Source organism: Malus sylvestris, chromosome 12 (assembly GCF_916048215.2).
Source record: "Malus sylvestris chromosome 12, drMalSylv7.2, whole genome shotgun sequence".
Classification (NCBI taxonomy): domain Eukaryota; kingdom Viridiplantae; phylum Streptophyta; class Magnoliopsida; order Rosales; family Rosaceae; genus Malus; species Malus sylvestris.
The window spans coordinates 22,197,647-22,215,089 of NC_062271.1; the positions used below are offsets into that span (position 1 = coordinate 22,197,647).

Below are 17,443 nucleotides of genomic sequence, written 5' to 3' on the forward strand. Positions count from 1 at the left end.
AAGGCCTAATATATTAATACATAGCTGTTCAAATATTTTTATACCTTGTAGTTGAGGATTATCTCCAAATAGCAACTGATAAGGAGATTGCATTCCTAATGTTTTACTTGGCATCCTATTTATTAGAAACACAGAGAGTGCACAAGCATGAAACCATAAGCTTTGAGGTAAATGTGTAGTTGTCATCAGTGTTATTGCAGTTTCTATAATGTGTCTATGCTTCCTCTCAGCCATCCCATTCTGCTGAGGAGTATATAGACAAGAAATCAAGTGAATTATACCTTAATGTTGCAGAAAATCATCAAACTGTTTACTCATAAATTCTCCACCTCCATCTGTTTGCAAGCATTTGATTCCCATATTAAACTAAGTAAGAACAAAGCTATAAAATTTATGAAATATAGCAAAGACTTCTGATTTATTTATCAAGGGAAATATCCATACATGCCTTGTGTATCCATCAACAAAACCAACATAATATCGAAAACCTTCTATAGACCTAGTTGGTTAAGGCCCCTAGAGATCTAAGTGAACCTTTTGGAATGGAAAAGTACACGTGACTGTCCTATTTGGAAATACTTGTCTTGACATTTTACCAGAAATAGAGAAAGAACAAACATGCTTTTGATCATCAACTGTACAAACTATTTGTGACTGCCTCATCATTATTAAGAGAACTTCATCATTACTGAGACATAGAGTATTGAGAAGGAAACACCATTGGAGCTTGAGAACTTGGATATGGTAACTGTATTGGACCAGAATTAGGATATGGCCCTTGAGAAGATTATTGAACATGCCCTGAATTAGATGATGAAGACCCTTGAGTATATGGCCCTCCAAAAGTTGATCCTCCATGTGGTATCTGTGTAATCACTCCTCCAATGGTATATGGCACATCTTCAGAGTTACTAGAAGACCATTATGTCATTGAGACCTGAGAACTCAATCCATTACTTCCTTGCATATACAATCCAGTGAGATTTGAAGTCAAATTATTCATCAGACTCTGCTCTCTTTCTGCACACAACAACTGTTCGCTAAACTCTCTTAAAGACATAGTTGTATCCCTTGTAAAGATTACAATCCTAATAACATAATACTCTCTTGGCAATCCAGATAATACAGCAACAATAAAGTCATTGTCGCTAAAAACTTCACCAGCAGTAATCAATTGATCTTTGATTTCTAAGCCTAGAGAGATACTGATCAATATAACTACAACCTTTTTTCATAGTCTGAAATTTTATTTTGAGAGTATTAACTCTAGCTTTAGACACTGAAGCATATCTGTTTTGCAAATTAACCCAAGCTTCATTTGCAGTTTTAGAGCCCAATACATGCTCAATCGACTCATCAGACAAGGTAGCAATTAACATACTTAAGAGAGCAAGATCCACATATTCTCATTTCAAGAAAGCATCAGAAACTATACTAGTTACGCCTTGATCAGCACTAATCACATATTTTGTTGGACATGTAACAGATCCATCAAAATGACCAAATAACTTGTACCCCTTTAAGACAGATGTAACAATCTTTAACTACTTAATTAGAAATGGCTTCGTGCCCACATCATTCTTTAACTACTTAATCAGAAATGGCTTCGTGCCCCCAACAATCTTTGACCATTCTTCTACTGATCCTAAAAACGGGAAATTTACCCAGATACATCTTTTAACTTCGAAAAATCTTTACAAAACACTGAGATCAAGAAGAACTTGGAAACTTTCACCTGAGTCATCACCAGAAAAACGAGACAAGCAGACTTGCCATATCTGAAATCACCATTAACGAAGCAGCAAAACGACGCAGCAGTAGAACTGGAAAAGAGAGAGAGAAACCGAAGAATGCTTTTGCTATACACACATAGGCTACTATTTATAGCAATTACATATTTGATGATAATTCAAGCTCACTTAACTAACTAACCAATTCTTAACCAATTCAACTGATTCCTAACAGATTCTAGCTGACATGGCAGAGGGATCTTATATGGCTCCCATGTGTCTTCAGTCATTATGAAGGATAGCAACCACATGAATTCCACGTCACCTCGTTGAAGTTCTTTCTTTTTCATTGAATTATTTTCTTTAATTTTGAGGTTCTTTCTACTGCTTGACTCAGTGTATATATATCCATGGCCCCTAACCCTCCTAAAGGTTGTAATGAAACGTTACCATGCTTCAAAGGTACCAAGCATTTGAGATGAAATGCACCCAAGAATCCAATGAGAAAAAACGTACCAAAAAGAAATCGTTGAATGGTTAGTTTGTCGGAAGTATTGGCACGTTTGTTCTATGGTTGGGTACGACTATTCGAAGTTATTGGTACATTTGTTTATGATTGTGTACGTTTGTTGAAAGTTATTAGATACACCCTAGATATTTTAATTGGTAGTGTTTTGAAATTGTACATTAACAATAGTTTATATTTTAAGTGTAGCTAGTGGGTTCACTATATTATGAAAATATGGGTATAATTGCTGTCATATATTGAGTAAACAAAAATAAAAAAAATTCGAATTCAAAAGCCCTAAAGCTAATATTTCTAGATTTGTAGGATAATGATGATTTTTAATGGAATTGGAATACTAAATTCTGCTAAAAAAATAAATAGACCTCCAATGTCTGAATGGCTCCTCATTTAGAGGGGGTGGTTCAATCTAAAACTTAATACAGAGAGATGTGTAAGTGGTTTTCAATCTGTTTGAGGGTGATTCTCACCGATATGTGTGAGTGGTTTCCAATTGAGTCTCATTCCGGTGCCACCGATTCTAGCTACGGCTGGAATCAGTGGGTTTTCTTTTCTTTCTTTCTTTCTTTCTTTCTTTCTTTCTCTTCTCCTATCCGCTATTCTTCTCTCCCCTATGATGTCTCACATCCATATTCATCCAATTTTCGAGCTTTAGTCACACTTTGCCGTGATTTGTTGCGGTGTTTCGAGTTGGTGAGTATAGATCTGATGTTTCCACTTGGTCGGGTGTTCCTCGAACCACCACCTTCTCTCTGCTGTCTACATTTGTTGGCAGTGTTGCTCGTGGATTCCCACAAGCTTCTTTCAATCGGCTGCAGGTTCTTTGTTATCAGTAGCTATGCTATGAGTGAAGCTTGGGATTGGATGCTGGTATCGATGAGGTGAGGCTTAATTAGAGGAAAAAATTTGTGTGGATCGACATGCATGGCTGTTGTTTTGGTGGTTCCAGTGGTGGTTATGGTGGAGGATGCAGCGGATCTGACTGTTTTCAATTTTCTTTTGTTTCAGTCTCAACTTTTGGTTGGGCCACGGTTATTTGTTTGTGTTTTTGGTTTTTGGGCCTTGTTGTTGTAAATTTTGGTCCTTCATATTGTAAAGTTTGTTGTTGCTGGTAATGGATGTTACCTTTGATAAAAAAAAAAAAAAAGTTAGGGAACGAGGCACCGAAATCAAAAGCTACTGTGCTAAGGAAATTTACATGCCCAACTCATAAGCTGAGGTCCAACCGAAAAACCATCTTATCAAAGATGAAAATTTAAATGCCCCAAAAGAAAGCCAACTAGAGGCATTGTGCGTTTTTGTATTTTGTTTTACTTAATTAGGCTTAAATAAAACAACTTTCATCCAGTTTCTTGAACAGCCCATCAGGTAGATATCAGGGTCAAATTCCTTTACATCGTCCAATGCATATCATCAAAGTTGAATGAAATAAGGATAGCACTAAAGCATGGTTGGTTCCTATTGAGCTTCCACATCAAATCCACCAGCAATGTTGGTTGTGTGCAAATAGATCCACCTGCACATAATCACATAGATATCTATTAGAATTATCTAAAACTGCCTTCTAATTACAAACACTTGGACACCATTATAAGGCTCGGGTAAATTACGCCGTGTGACTCTTTGGTTGGTAAAACTGTAAAAGACGTGTATAAATATAGGAGTTATTAAGTTGTAACAAGTTAATAAGTTAGTACAATGCTAACCATTAGTTTGAATGCCATCAATAACTACAAAACTTCATCTCATGATCCAAACATGTCATTAATTCATTTTTTAAACCCTCATTCAAGGATCACTATTGCAAATAACTGGCCAAATAAAACAACGTTTAGTTATACAACTAAGCTCAAACAAATAAACGAACACAATTTCCTATACACAATGAAAGTTACATCATAACAATCATATGTGAAATTTATTTTAATTTGACTAAAATTTTGTAAAGATGATTTTTGAATTATATGACCTTAAAGACGAACGACTTGGGTTATAAAATGAAATTTTATAGTGGGACTAAAACAAATAATTAATGTTATAACAACTTACGAATGCTGATATAACTACTTCATAGTCTTATTTCCCCACACATTGTTTCATGAAAATTTTAGTGTTATTATTCTTACCCTCAATGTCTTATCTCCCTACCCTACCCACTTTTTAATGAAATTTTTAATTATAAGTTTGCCCATTTATAAAATGACCAATAAGGACTTAAAAGGTATATAACAATAATAATAGATTGGGCGTGAAAGGGTAACAGGAGCCCTAAACTTATATTGCGTTGTGAAAGGAATGGACAACATGTAAGCCGATCTGCGCAAAAAAAAAAAAAAGGATGAGGATAGAAGGAATTTTGAAACGAAAAAAATGTGGATGCACTTTCCAATTAAAGGGTAAGAAGCTAGCAATTGATGATGATTGGATATTGATGGTAGTAATTGTAGTGCATAATCACACAACAATAAAGCATTTGAAGGGTTATTCATTTGCTAATAGATTATTGTCGAAACAGACTTCATTGTTAAGGAAATAGAATTTAAATTTTTTAAGAATAATAGTGGGTGAGGAAATAGCATATTAGAGGTTATTTTAAGAATAATAGTTGGTGGAAGAATAGCATTGACTTTTATAATGGGTAGGATTATAATGTGGATAGAGAAATAAGACACTGGAGTGGGTCTAGTAGCTCTCAAAATTTAATACCTAATTAGCCCTATGTAAAAAAAACTTTAAAAGGCCTATTAAAAATTAATCCTCTTATTTTGGCCAAAGTGTGACTCGTTAGCCCATAAATAAGTACTATGACAAAACGGCTGTTGCTCACCCGACACAATCGTACGAGGTCACAATTCACCCTCTTATATATTCTTTGTATTAAAAAAAAGACAAATATTTAAAAAATCTAAATTGAGAGACGAATAGCCCAAGCTACCCTGTAACCTCTCCATTTTATCTCTTCATCCCTCACCCCTTCCTAACTCTTTTGTCCCTTTCACCTTCTCTCTCTTTCGTCCACCTCACTCACTCCAAATTCTATCTATGCTTTTCTTCCTACTTTCCAACCCTTAATTCTGAATTGGAATTGGGGATAAATATGGAAATAAATCTTAAGTCCAAGTCTGATAGGGGGACAAAGAAAGAGACAGAGGAATAGAGAACGAAGAAGAAAAAGAAAGGAAGGTAACCTTCCCAACATCAAAGAGAAAAAGAGATGTTGTGGTGCTTGGTTGTGGTTGCTTTCGGCTGGGTTAGGCAGGGCCTCTCGTGGCTATTCCATTTTTCTATCTCCAATAATCAATCAATCATTATATTTATTTTATTTACAACTTAAAACTGTTAGGATATTTCAAGAATATAGGTAGGAAGGAAGAGAGTAGGGCTGGGCATGGGTCGGGTCGTGCCCAATTTTGAAAGGCCTAGACTGGACTGGACTCGGGTTTAAAAGAAATGGGCCGGTTCGGGCCGGGTCCACATGTCCTTTTTTTTTTGAGGAAAAAAAAACTAAATTTGTACAGCACAGATTCACAGTTACAATATGTACATTTACATTAGAACATAGTACATACTCTACTGCATCATCCGATTTTTTTTTTCCATCTTTGAAATTCCTAGATCCAAAATTCCAAATAACATAAAAAAAATCCAAATTTCCAAGATTGCAGCTTCAATTACCAATTTTAGTTCAAAAATCAATATCTTCAAAAAATTGTAACAAATAAAAAATCTACAATCTATAAGCAGATCCATAAAATTCAAAACCAATCCATAATCAAATCACAACAGTCCATATAATGAATCGAGAAGCTTATGCAATCACAGCCCCAAAAAACCTAAATTCTCAAATCAGAAACCCACATAATTCCTAAATCAATTGAAAAGCTTATGCAAAAATCCTAAATTCCTAAATCAGAAACCCACATAATTCCTAAATCAATTGAAAAGCTTATGCAAAAATCCTAAATTCCTAAATCAGAAACCCTAATTCATAAATTACCTAGGGATTTGCAGGATGATGGTGGTGTTCTCAACGACGAGGATGGTGTGGTGGTGGCCAGAACTAGTGATTGGAAGGACCGGAGGAGAGTCAGGAGACGATGCCACGATGGTGATGGTGGCTAGATGCTATGATGTCGACATAGTTGAGGTCGACTCAGTCACTATGAGTCTCAGGGAGTCGAGTTGAGTAGGGGTGGGAGGGAGAACGAGAAAGTGGGGGAGAGTCGATGGACGAAGATGGGCGTCTTATCGAGGTCTCAGACGAGAGATGAAAGGAGATTCGAGGAGTGGGAAAGTCTCAGTGTGATTGAGATCTGAGAGACAAACTCTAGACTTGCAGAAATAAGAAGGGCGAAAGAGTGAGCTGCAGAGTGGAGGGATAGAAATGAAGGAGAGGGAGAGTTAGTGAGAGAGATGAAGAGTTTTGTCTGAGAGATAGACAAATTTTTGGATGGACCAGGTTAAATCTCAGATTTTTGGATGGTGGAAACGGTCCAGGTTGGGGACTCGTTTCCTCAGCAATTCGCCCAGCAATTAACGTTGACCCGCCCCGCCCTGTCCCGTCCCGTTTCAGATTTAAAAAAATTAGACCTGCCCCTACCCGCGAGCCCATGCCCGTTTGCCCACCCCTATAAGAGAGTGTTTGTTTGTTTGTTTTTTTTTAAAACTATTTATAATGGGTGAAAATATACAATGAATGATAAAACAAGACAATAAATTGAGCATAGTACACTCTAACTTATTAACCCGTTTGTGTTGAAGCATTTCTGCAAATACATATTCTAAATCAAATATTAGTACAAGCTTTTGATAGGCTAGGACTTCATCTACCCATTTAGGGTGCGTTTGTTGCACCGGACTGTCTCGGACTGGACTAGCTTTAGGGACTAAGTTAGACTGACTTAGACTAGACTAAGACGGACTAACTTAGTGAAGCATTTAGTGCAGTGTCGGACTAAAAAGCAAAATATAAACAAACTATAATATTGTATTATTTAACACTTATCTAATAATATTTTATTATTTTATCTAATAATATTAATTTAACCCTTTTCTTTCTTTTTTCCCACTCTACCTCTCTCTGGAACCTTCTCCCATCTCTTCCCTCTGACTCCATCCATTCTCTCTGACTCCATCCATTCTCTCATTTCCTCCTTGTATTTCTTGTAAAACGCAGTCTTTCAAAACAAGGTCAGGGTAGATCTTTCAAGACAAGCTCATCCCTTTCGCCCTCTTCCTACCGTTAGGCATCTCCACCTTCCTCACCCTTTTTCTCCTAAATTTTTTTCGAATCTCTCTCCTCCCTCTGATACATGCGTCGGCTTCTCCGTCTGCAATTCCAGAACGAGATAGCCATCTCAGAATTTTCTGGGAAAAAGGAAGAATGCTTGTTGATTAGCTTCTCCCATTGTTGTTATTATTTTGCATTTTTTTTTTGAATTTTGGTGGTTTGATTTTGAGATTTTGGCAGTGGGAGAAGCTGATTTGGGGGTGGGTAAACAGAGATGAAGCAGCGTACAAACGATGTAGTGTAAAAAGGAAGCAGATTTGGAGACGGGACTAACAATCCCATACCTTTCGGGGGGACTCGCCAAGACTACCTAATGAAGGACATAGTCGGGACGAATCCGACTTAGTCTCATTAACACTAGTCCTTCTTCACACCAAACACGGCTTAGCAATCCCAGTTAAGCCAGTTCAGTCCAACGAGGTTTAGTGAGGGCAAACAAACGCCTCCTTACTACCTATGCCTATGGGAAAATTTTGATCTGAGACCCAATTTGAACAAAATTTACCTCTTTTTTATCTTTTGTTTGTACTTATTTGACATGCTGACAAGTGATAACATGCAATATCTAACACCACTGTGTAACAAAAATCAACTGGTTCTTGTTACAATGCGTGACCATTTTAAGTATTATACTGTAAATTACAGACTCGTCGTTCATACATAATTAACGTCTATCTTGAAATTTCGGGGGCCTAACACGAATCACTAAAAGGGGACTTTTGAGTTGTCAGGCTCTATAATGTATTTTGCAGTCATATAGATTGTCTTTCAGTAATTGTTCACAACAATATACTATTATACAATGACTTAAAAAATAAGAGTGGTCGGAACAAGAAAATGATAGGTCTTACAAATATATAACCACAACTGGAACATATAATCATATCGGTACATAACATAATCTAGTTTTCTTACCGAACTCTTTTTTAATAGATAACATATCTGACACGCTCCGACCCTGATATCTCCAAATATCAAGATAGACATATGTTGGCCGACACCCGAGGGTGACGAATCCATTTTAACATGCATGCGAATTAAAATATATAATTAGAAAGAAATATATTAAGGCAGAATCGGGTTCAAAACATACAACTAATCAAGAATAATATGAAAGAATTATGATAAAAAGGTACGAATCGAGGACTGGGTCATACATAGAGGAGACTCGAAGATACCCAAGCGGAAGTGCCCTGACGCCGGGATTGTGTGCCTCGAATCTAAATCCTGAAGGGGGGCGCAAAACCAAAAAAGTGAGTGAACCAAAGTTTATAATGATAGTACTAATAATAAGAAAATCATTTTCTTTATGAACATACTAACGCCCTGTTTTGAAAACACATATAATACTACATAATAGGTTTTCTGAAAACTCTAGCATGCCATGAAAAATAGTCGTAAAACAAGTATGTGTAAAACAGTGTTCAGTAATGGAAATATCGGCACCTGAAGGAAAATCCGTAAATCACACCAATGTTGTACTCAACTAGGGGTATTATAGTCGCCCGAAGGCAGTACATGTCTATCACACACCAACACTAGCCGTGTCTAGTGAAGTTGTCCGACACTGGTTTCGCCAGTGAAGCTGAGGGTATGGCATAAATATCTCACTGCTCCTCAATTGTGTCATGTGGCTATAGACGTCTACATACCAATGTTGTGTGGATGTGCTATATGATAACCCATTAGATAGGCATTGGAAACATACCTCGAAAACTCATATTAAATTCGGAGCTCATAAGCTCAAAGCCTCATTTTATATATCCATGGTAAATCATATTCATAAATCCGTGAAATCAATCATGTTCAAAAGCCAAAGAATTTCATATACGAGAATCCAATAATTCATAACCTTTAGTAAAACGTATAGTCGATAAATCATAAATATTTCGTAAAAGCAATTTAAATAAATAATAAATAATGCATAAAACTTAAAATCAAGAAATCATATTTTTCGTGAATGCAAGCCTAATATTTTATAAAAACATGCAATTTAAGAATGGTTCATTCATAGATATTTTGTTGCTCTCGAGCTAGCGAGGATGTAGTCACTTCCCACCGATGCACCTAAATACATATAGCGGACACTTAGTAAAACTTTACTAAGACGATAGAATCTGGGAAAACGGGTAGCAGATTCAGATTCGGCACGTCGAAAAACCTAAGGAGGGACCTCGGGTTCCTTCACGGCGGGGTGGTGGCCCGATAGGCTAAGCGCCATCGTACGTGCCGCCAAAGGCTGAGTTGGGTCGCCGAAAAAGTCGCTGGCACCATAGTGGACTGTGGCGGAGCACAGTACCTCTAGCGAAGGTGCATGTGCCCCATGAGCCGACCATGACGCACTCCCACTCGTCGCCCCAGGAGATTGGGACTGGGTCTGGGTCGGGTCAGATAACCGAGTTGAGGTTTATGGGTCATGGACTTAGGCTATAATTTGAATCAGACTTCGGCTGGGTAATAGCATTGGGCTCGTCAGTTAGGTTGGGCCAGTTTAGGTTGTGAGTCGAGTTTGATCCGATTAAACTTGTGGGTTGTTGGACCCAACGAAGGAGAAGGCCATATTTTGGCCGGGAAATTTCGTAACTTTTTTTCAAAGATTTTATGTCAAAATGAGGCTAAAGAAAAAGGGAGCAAAGATTTACCAATTCCATGACTAGCCGTGGCCGGAAGGTGGCCGGAAAAAGTGCCTGTAACTTCACGGTCCCTAGCCGAAAATTGGGGAAATTCCCCTAAGGTATCACTGTGCTATCTCATCGTTCCAAATACATAACCTAGGTTAGAATTAGGCCACAAGGATGAAAATGAAGAGATTTCAAGTATCTCAAGGCTTACCTAAATCGGAGGGACGATAAATCTAGCTAGAGTTCTTCGTTCGCATCATGGCTCGGTGGTTTGTGCTCTTAATTCAAGTTTCGAGGATGTAGGAAAAGCCAGATGATGGTCATGGTTCGTGGTGTTCGTTGGAGTGAATGATGAGTAATGATGGTTTCATGGGGCTCGCCAAAGTACGGTGAAAGGTGGTGGTGGTGGTGTGTTTGTTTACAGAGAAAAAGAGGGAGATAGCTGAGATAAAAGGGTGAGTTGAGAGGGAAGAGATGAAAGCTGAGGGGGGAAGAGCAACAGACAGAGAGTGATGAGGGAGATGTTTCAAGAGAGTGAAGGGAGAAAGAGAGCTCATGGGAGAGAAAGAAGAGGAAGAGAGTTCCAGAAGATTGGGGACCAATCTGTGGGTCCCACGGGGCACACAACCTCAAAACAACATGTGTTTAAAATAGAAATTTACCAAAATACCCTTGTCGTTTCAAGCTTCATAAATTCTTCGTTATAATTTTGAATTACGTTCCGCTTGTGCCCACATGCTCATAGTGACAAATGCTACAAAGATATGCCAAGAAAATAGATCTTACGTGACACGACAAGGCGGTCAACAAAAGTCAACGTTTTTGCCTCGAAAGGCATTTTTCGTAAATTCACGCATTAAAGTTATAAAAACTGTAATTTTTGGAGACGGGTCGTTGCAATATCTTAGTAAATTTTTTTCAAAACATGACATATCCAACCAAATTGTTTTCAATAGATAACATATAGCTATGTCATCCAGTTCTTCTTGTGGCATAGTTGGTCATGTGTAGGATTTAATCAACTTTAGATAAATAGATTTTAGTTTTGAATATGTGATTGTGAAGGCATAACTAGTCAGGTCAAACAGAAAAAAAGGGTAATCGTCATTTATTACTCAGAACTCTCTCAATTTCTATTTTTCTCTCTATTACTTTTTTATTTAAGAATCGGAGGCCCGTTAGTAGACAAAATAGATTTCAAAGTAAAAGGGGGAAGATTTGTGAAATCTAATCCATTCGTTGGCAAAGGAATAAAGCAATGGAAAACGGTATCTCTTATTCCCATAGTGCTTGTGAGTCCACTTGTGGCAAAAAAGAAAGGAGAGACTGGTTCTTAATTTTGCTTGTTGTACGATTGAAAAAGACACATATAAAAGCATCAAATTTGTCTAGTGGTATAGAATAGTTGGTGACACCCTTTTATGTCTTTCGGGTGACACATTATAATCACCTTTGGTGGGAGCTTTTATGAATTATTAATATTAACAAGACAAAGATTAGTGCTAAGAATGCTACTATGCAAAGTTTCATTATTCAATGTAAATATTTTAGAACTCAACTCTCCTATCTCATTCACCTTCCAATCTCTGTTTTAGTAGTCGTCATTTTGAATTGGATCAGAGGAAGTCTCAGAGATCCACATGAATACAAACACAATAGGTATATTTACGTTGAGTCTAATACTTAACTATAATATATGCATGAATTGTTCGTATGAGATGAGTACATAATGCGGGAGAAATGCATGTGCCATTATTCTCTCTCTCTTCACTATCAAGTAACTCATAACGCAATGTGAAAATATAAAGAAATTGATAATATACACTGGTTGCATGTGAGTTTATATTGGCAATTTGATGGCTCCAAAAATTTGTACGCCTCAATACTTTTTAAAATACTGAAAACCACGCGTTTACAAATTAATTTCAAACACGATTTCACAATAGTACTTCAAACTTAACAAGTAAATTATTTTTAGACTTACTAAACCATGGTTCAATTAATATTTGTTGATATTAAACTAAAATATTTGTATATATTTAGGGAAGTGCTATTAGCACTCCAAAAATCTCATTCTACACTCTTCACAAGTGTATTTTTCTTTCTAAATATAGAAAGTTTGGAGTGTAAAATGTAATTTTTGAAGTGCCAATAACAATTCCCTATATTTATATATAAATATATATTATGTTTCATGGGATCGGGCCTCCATTTTCCAGTTCATCTCCAAAGCAATCAGCCACAGCTACCTTCTGCACATTCTTGTAAGAATAACGCCGAGCCACGAAAACATAAACACACAGATTTGCTGCTGCCACGCAAGCCAGGAGCCAATAAAACCTGTCCAACCGACTGCTGTTCAAATCCTTACCGAACCAACTCTTCCCTCCATTGTCCGTGATGTGATCAACGGCCGTGATCACAAAGCTGCTAACGAAGTTCCCAGCTCCAATCACACTGAGGTAAAAAGCAATGCCTAAGCTTCTCATGGAGTCCGGGACTTGGTCGTAAAAATACTCCTGCAACCCCACAAGAGTAAACCCATCTCCAAACCCAACGATCAGAAATTGTGGTGCCAACCACAACACGCTCATGGAATGCGAACCCTTTATTGGGTCACCTTTGACAAACCCTAGTCGTTTCTTCTCCACCAGGGCAGCTGCTACCATCGTAGCGATGGAGAAAATCATTCCAATTCCAATCCTTTGGAGGATGTTGATTCCTCTTTCGTTTCCGGTTGTCCTTCTCAGAATCGGGACGAGGAGTTTTTCGTATATTGTGACGGAGGCGATCATTCCAATGGCTGCGAGTGCGAAGATTGAGGCAGGGGGGACCACGAAACCATTTGCAACCTCTCTGTTCATGGTGGCACCTTGTTTGATGAAGAATGTGGTGGATTGTGCCACACACACTCCAAATGGTAGAGTCGCTAGCCAAATTGGGATCAAGTTGAGAACAAGCTTCATCTCCTCCACCTTGGTCACAGTTGCTAGTCTCCAAGGGCTTGGATTCTCAGCCAAGTTTTGTGCGCTTATGATCGCGGCCTTGTCAAGAAATCTGAAACACATGATGCCAAGAAATTCTTGTTCATACAACATGTTTCTTAGTGACTAAATTGTACAAAATTAACAGTTTAATAATGTAAAACGTCAAATTAATAATCTAATAACATAACATTTTAGATTGACACTCCAACAACACATTTTGTTAACATAACATATTAGAAATATCACTTGCGAACATTACTCTCATCGTATATATACAGGAACATATTGTGTTATGTAAAGAAAGGATATCAATTTGCTTACCTGAGCTTCTTCGTGTGGCACAGAAGCCTCCCATGGACCTTTTCTGATTTGGGGGTTTCATACAATTGAGCAGGGTCAGAAGGGTGAGGCTGATTTCTCTTAGAAATGGCAGCTACAAGAACTTGCAACATTGGTGTTAAGGGGCTCCCAGTCGGTTTTCGATAACGGTAATTCCGCCTTCCAATTATGAAGATAGCAAGTGATACAGCCATGACTGCAGTGACAACAACATCAGCAGCACCCCAACTCACATGGTCTTGCACATACACAACCACAGTAACCCCAAGTAAAAGCCCACAACAAAGCCCAAAACTCCACCAATTGAAAAAGGACATCTTCTGCTTTCTTTCTTCACGGTGATCGTCATCGAATTGGTCAGCTCCAAAGCTCTCCAGGGCAGGCTTATGACCCCCAGTCCCTATAGAAACTAAGTAGATTGCAAGGAAGAACACCACTTCATGGATTTTTCTGGGTTCGTGGCATGTTTTGGTATTACAAGGCCTTAAGCTTGGTACGAACCAGGACATGCATAGAAGAATCAAACCCTGAAGTAAAAACAGACGAGTCATTTTCTGAATAAATTAATAATTGTTTAATTTTCAGGGAAGGTCTACAACAGGTGTGACGTTTTATACAAAATACCTCAATGTAATTAGTAGTGAAATCATTTAATATAATTGTGATTTAACTTTGTCAGGTTTCTGATATAGGAGACGCTTTAACAATAATAACAAATTAGTTTGTTCAAAGGTAAATGAAATTAACTACCATGAGGTAAATGATGGATGAAAAAAGAACTGTTTTGAAGCGCCCCAAGTAAGCATCAGCCACGAAGCCTCCAAACAGTGGAATCAGTGTGGTGACACCAGACCAGTGATTGACACTTTTTGCTGCGGTCTTGAGGTCGTCATGCATTACTCTGGTGAGGTAAATAATTAAGCTAGTTGCTATTCCAAAGTAGCTCAACCTCTCACTGAACTCAATTGCTACACACACGAAGGATGATCACACATAAAATTGGAGAAGTCACTAATTGTTAATTATTAGAATAAAATTCAGCTAAAGAATTTGAACCAAAGAAAGAAAAATGAAACATATAATTTTGTGCCTTTTTATCGGTAGTAGTACAGTATTGTCCCTATCATGTTGCAATGTAATGGTTAAAGCCGTATATTATAAAGTTACAGAAATAGAAAATAATTGATAAAATGGCCATTCAAAAAGTAAGAAAATTAAAGATTGATTTGTGGCTTTGGAATCTCGAACCACTATAGGTATGGCCCTTCCAAAACTTTGTCTGGTTTACCTTCTCCTCTTAATTTCATTAAAGATGGTATTATCCACACATCTCTTGTTAATTTATGTCATTTTGTTTTCTTCAATTCATTCATTCCGACACTCAAAAATTAAGAGGGGTGTGCAAGAGATAAAAAGAAATGTGTGAATAGCAACCAACCTTTCATTAATTCAAAGCTATACCAAGGCTACCATGCATATATAAAAAACATAACGGCAAAAGCTATTTATGTTGACCTATATATGTACATGCTTAACTTCTTGTGTTTCTTTACATGATACATATAATATATATATATATATATATATATATATATATATATGTCTCCTGTTATTTAGGGGCATGAGTTTTCCACTACCATAGTATCTCGTACCAATGATAGAATGTCATATATATACGACTTTCTTTACATAGCTACCATTGTATTATTACAAAGTGCCTATATACTCTTGCCATCTAATATATTTCTTTCTCCTGTTAACCTAATATGGTAGTTAGGGAGCCAGTATATGATTTTACAATTATTAAGATATACCGTATGATTTTGAGCATAAAATATAGACCCCTATGTATACAAAGTTTCTTCTAATTTGATATGCTATTTCATTAGATTATGAATTAAATACAAGTGAGTGATGATAGATGAGTGAATTTAGATAGTATTTGTAGATGAAATTAACTGAATTTTCCAAAATATTTGGTAGCACAATAGCACTAATTCATAGCTTAGTGACCCTTTTCAGCACTTTGTTAATTACTTGTGTTAATCGATTAGAGTGGCCATAAGCCCTAAACCCCTATACACACACAGAGTAAGTGCCGCTGAGGCCCCAGCTCCCACGTGAACTCTTAGCTCATATGACAGAACTTGCATGTATATATTCATGGCCTACATACATATTATATATATCCAATCCACCTTCCGTGGCTCTAATTGAAGAAAGTAATAAAATACAAGACTGCAGAGCATCATAAAAGAATATACTATTCGTTTTGTGGACAATAATTTCGTCCCACAGAGTTATATATTCCAACGGTGAAGATACATGTATTCGTTTTGTGGACAATAATTTCGTCCCACAGAGTGATATATTCCAACGGTGAAGATACATGTATTTCAATTTCTATTGTACATGAACTCTTTATCATGATCTTCAACAGCTAGAACTAGACAAAAATAATCAAGCTAAAAAAAAGAAACATCTTGCGGAGCATATATGCCATAAGTAGCATGACATATAATTGCTCAAGAAAAGTAGCATGAAATATAATTGCTCAAGAAAAGTAGCATGAAATTATAGATTCTTTTTGGCAAACAATACGGATTTATCTAGTAGTTAGGCATAAATATTAATTATTTCTTACCAACAATAAAGAGAGAGGCTTTCCAAACACCAGTTGAAGCTCGGAGAGGAACGTTTCCTTTATGATCCAGAGAAGAATCATAAACCCATTTCTCCTCATCTTCAATAACTTTGCTTGACTTTGCTCCCTTGCTTTCTTCCATCTTCACTAAGAAATTGAACTTGTTGTACTGTCACTTCCAAAGAAGGAAGCAAAAGTATTTAGTAAAGGCTGTGTGATTCCTAAGAAGATGGAAGTCTGGTATGCATATATATGAAGAAGTGGGTCGTTGGTAAGGAAAAGCTTTTACTTTGGTTCTCTTTATATAGTGGAGGATATTCACTTTTCAGCTGTTTCACTTTTGAAATTCTTCAAGGTATGACCGATACATAAAAATTCAGCCATATCATACATGGCCGACGTGTGTGTGTGTGTGTATACATATATTCATCATTTCAGAATATATAGTGGCAATACCACCAAACACTAGTTCAGTGGTCAGAGCGGTAGCTTATATGCCACCTCTAGGGGAGAGATAGCATCTGAAAATACGTATATGGCTGCATGATTTCGATTTAAAACCATCACACTCGTAGCAGTAGTGGCTCTAGCGAGAATATTTAGCTAGCAGCATGTTGGGGCTTAAAAAGACTTCACTACTTTGAAAATGTTTATTTCACAAAGAAGAATGTAATGCAGTGGAATTGATAGGCAAGAGAAAGAAATAATACTCAAAGTATTACACAAGATTTTTATTCACTCACAAACTTAGTACAAGAGGAAACACTCAAACACTCTTAGAAGCTTTGTTGCTTCTTCTCACTTCTCACTTCTCACCACTTGCTCTCTTAGTTGTTACAAATGGTGTGGATGTCTTCTCCTTTTATAGGCATGGATGGAACCTTGGATAAGCATGGAAGCATCATGCTATAGATATCTAGATAATTCCACTACCTTCCTAAATTAGAATTATCTACACTAATCTTGTATGTTGGTGGAATCCTCACCATTGTTCTAGACTCTTCCACCAACTTGAACTTTGCTAGAATTCTCTAGCATGTGCATGGATCTTTCTTTGTGCATGGGCTGGATTCATTATCTTTGGGCCATGACAAGATTACAATTCAACATCCCCCCTTAATCTTGTCTTGTGACGCCAATTGTGTTCCTCAATTTGACAAAGTCTTCTTGCCTGAGTGGTTTGGTGAATATGTCGGCGACTTGGTCTTCTAACTTCACGTATTCCACTTGCACATCCTTTCTTGCAATACACTCTCTTATGTAATGATAGCGGGTATCTATGTGTTTGCTCCTGTCATGGAATACT

General features: G+C 37.2%; 1 protein-coding gene across 1 annotated transcript; it reads right to left on the reverse strand.

The window, feature by feature from the left end:
* Positions 1–12,006: 12,006 nt before the first annotated feature.
* On the reverse strand, positions 12,007–16,707 carry LOC126593600 (protein NRT1/ PTR FAMILY 5.6-like). Its single transcript, XM_050259704.1, has 4 exons — positions 16,138–16,707; positions 14,244–14,461; positions 13,476–14,020; positions 12,007–13,224 (listed from the first exon to the last, which is right to left on the reverse strand). The coding sequence occupies exons 1-4, from the start codon at positions 16,277–16,279 to the stop codon at positions 12,360–12,362; spliced, it is 1,770 nt and encodes a 589-aa protein (XP_050115661.1). The 5' UTR covers positions 16,280–16,707; the 3' UTR covers positions 12,007–12,359.
* Between the last annotated feature and the right edge of the window lie 736 nt (positions 16,708–17,443).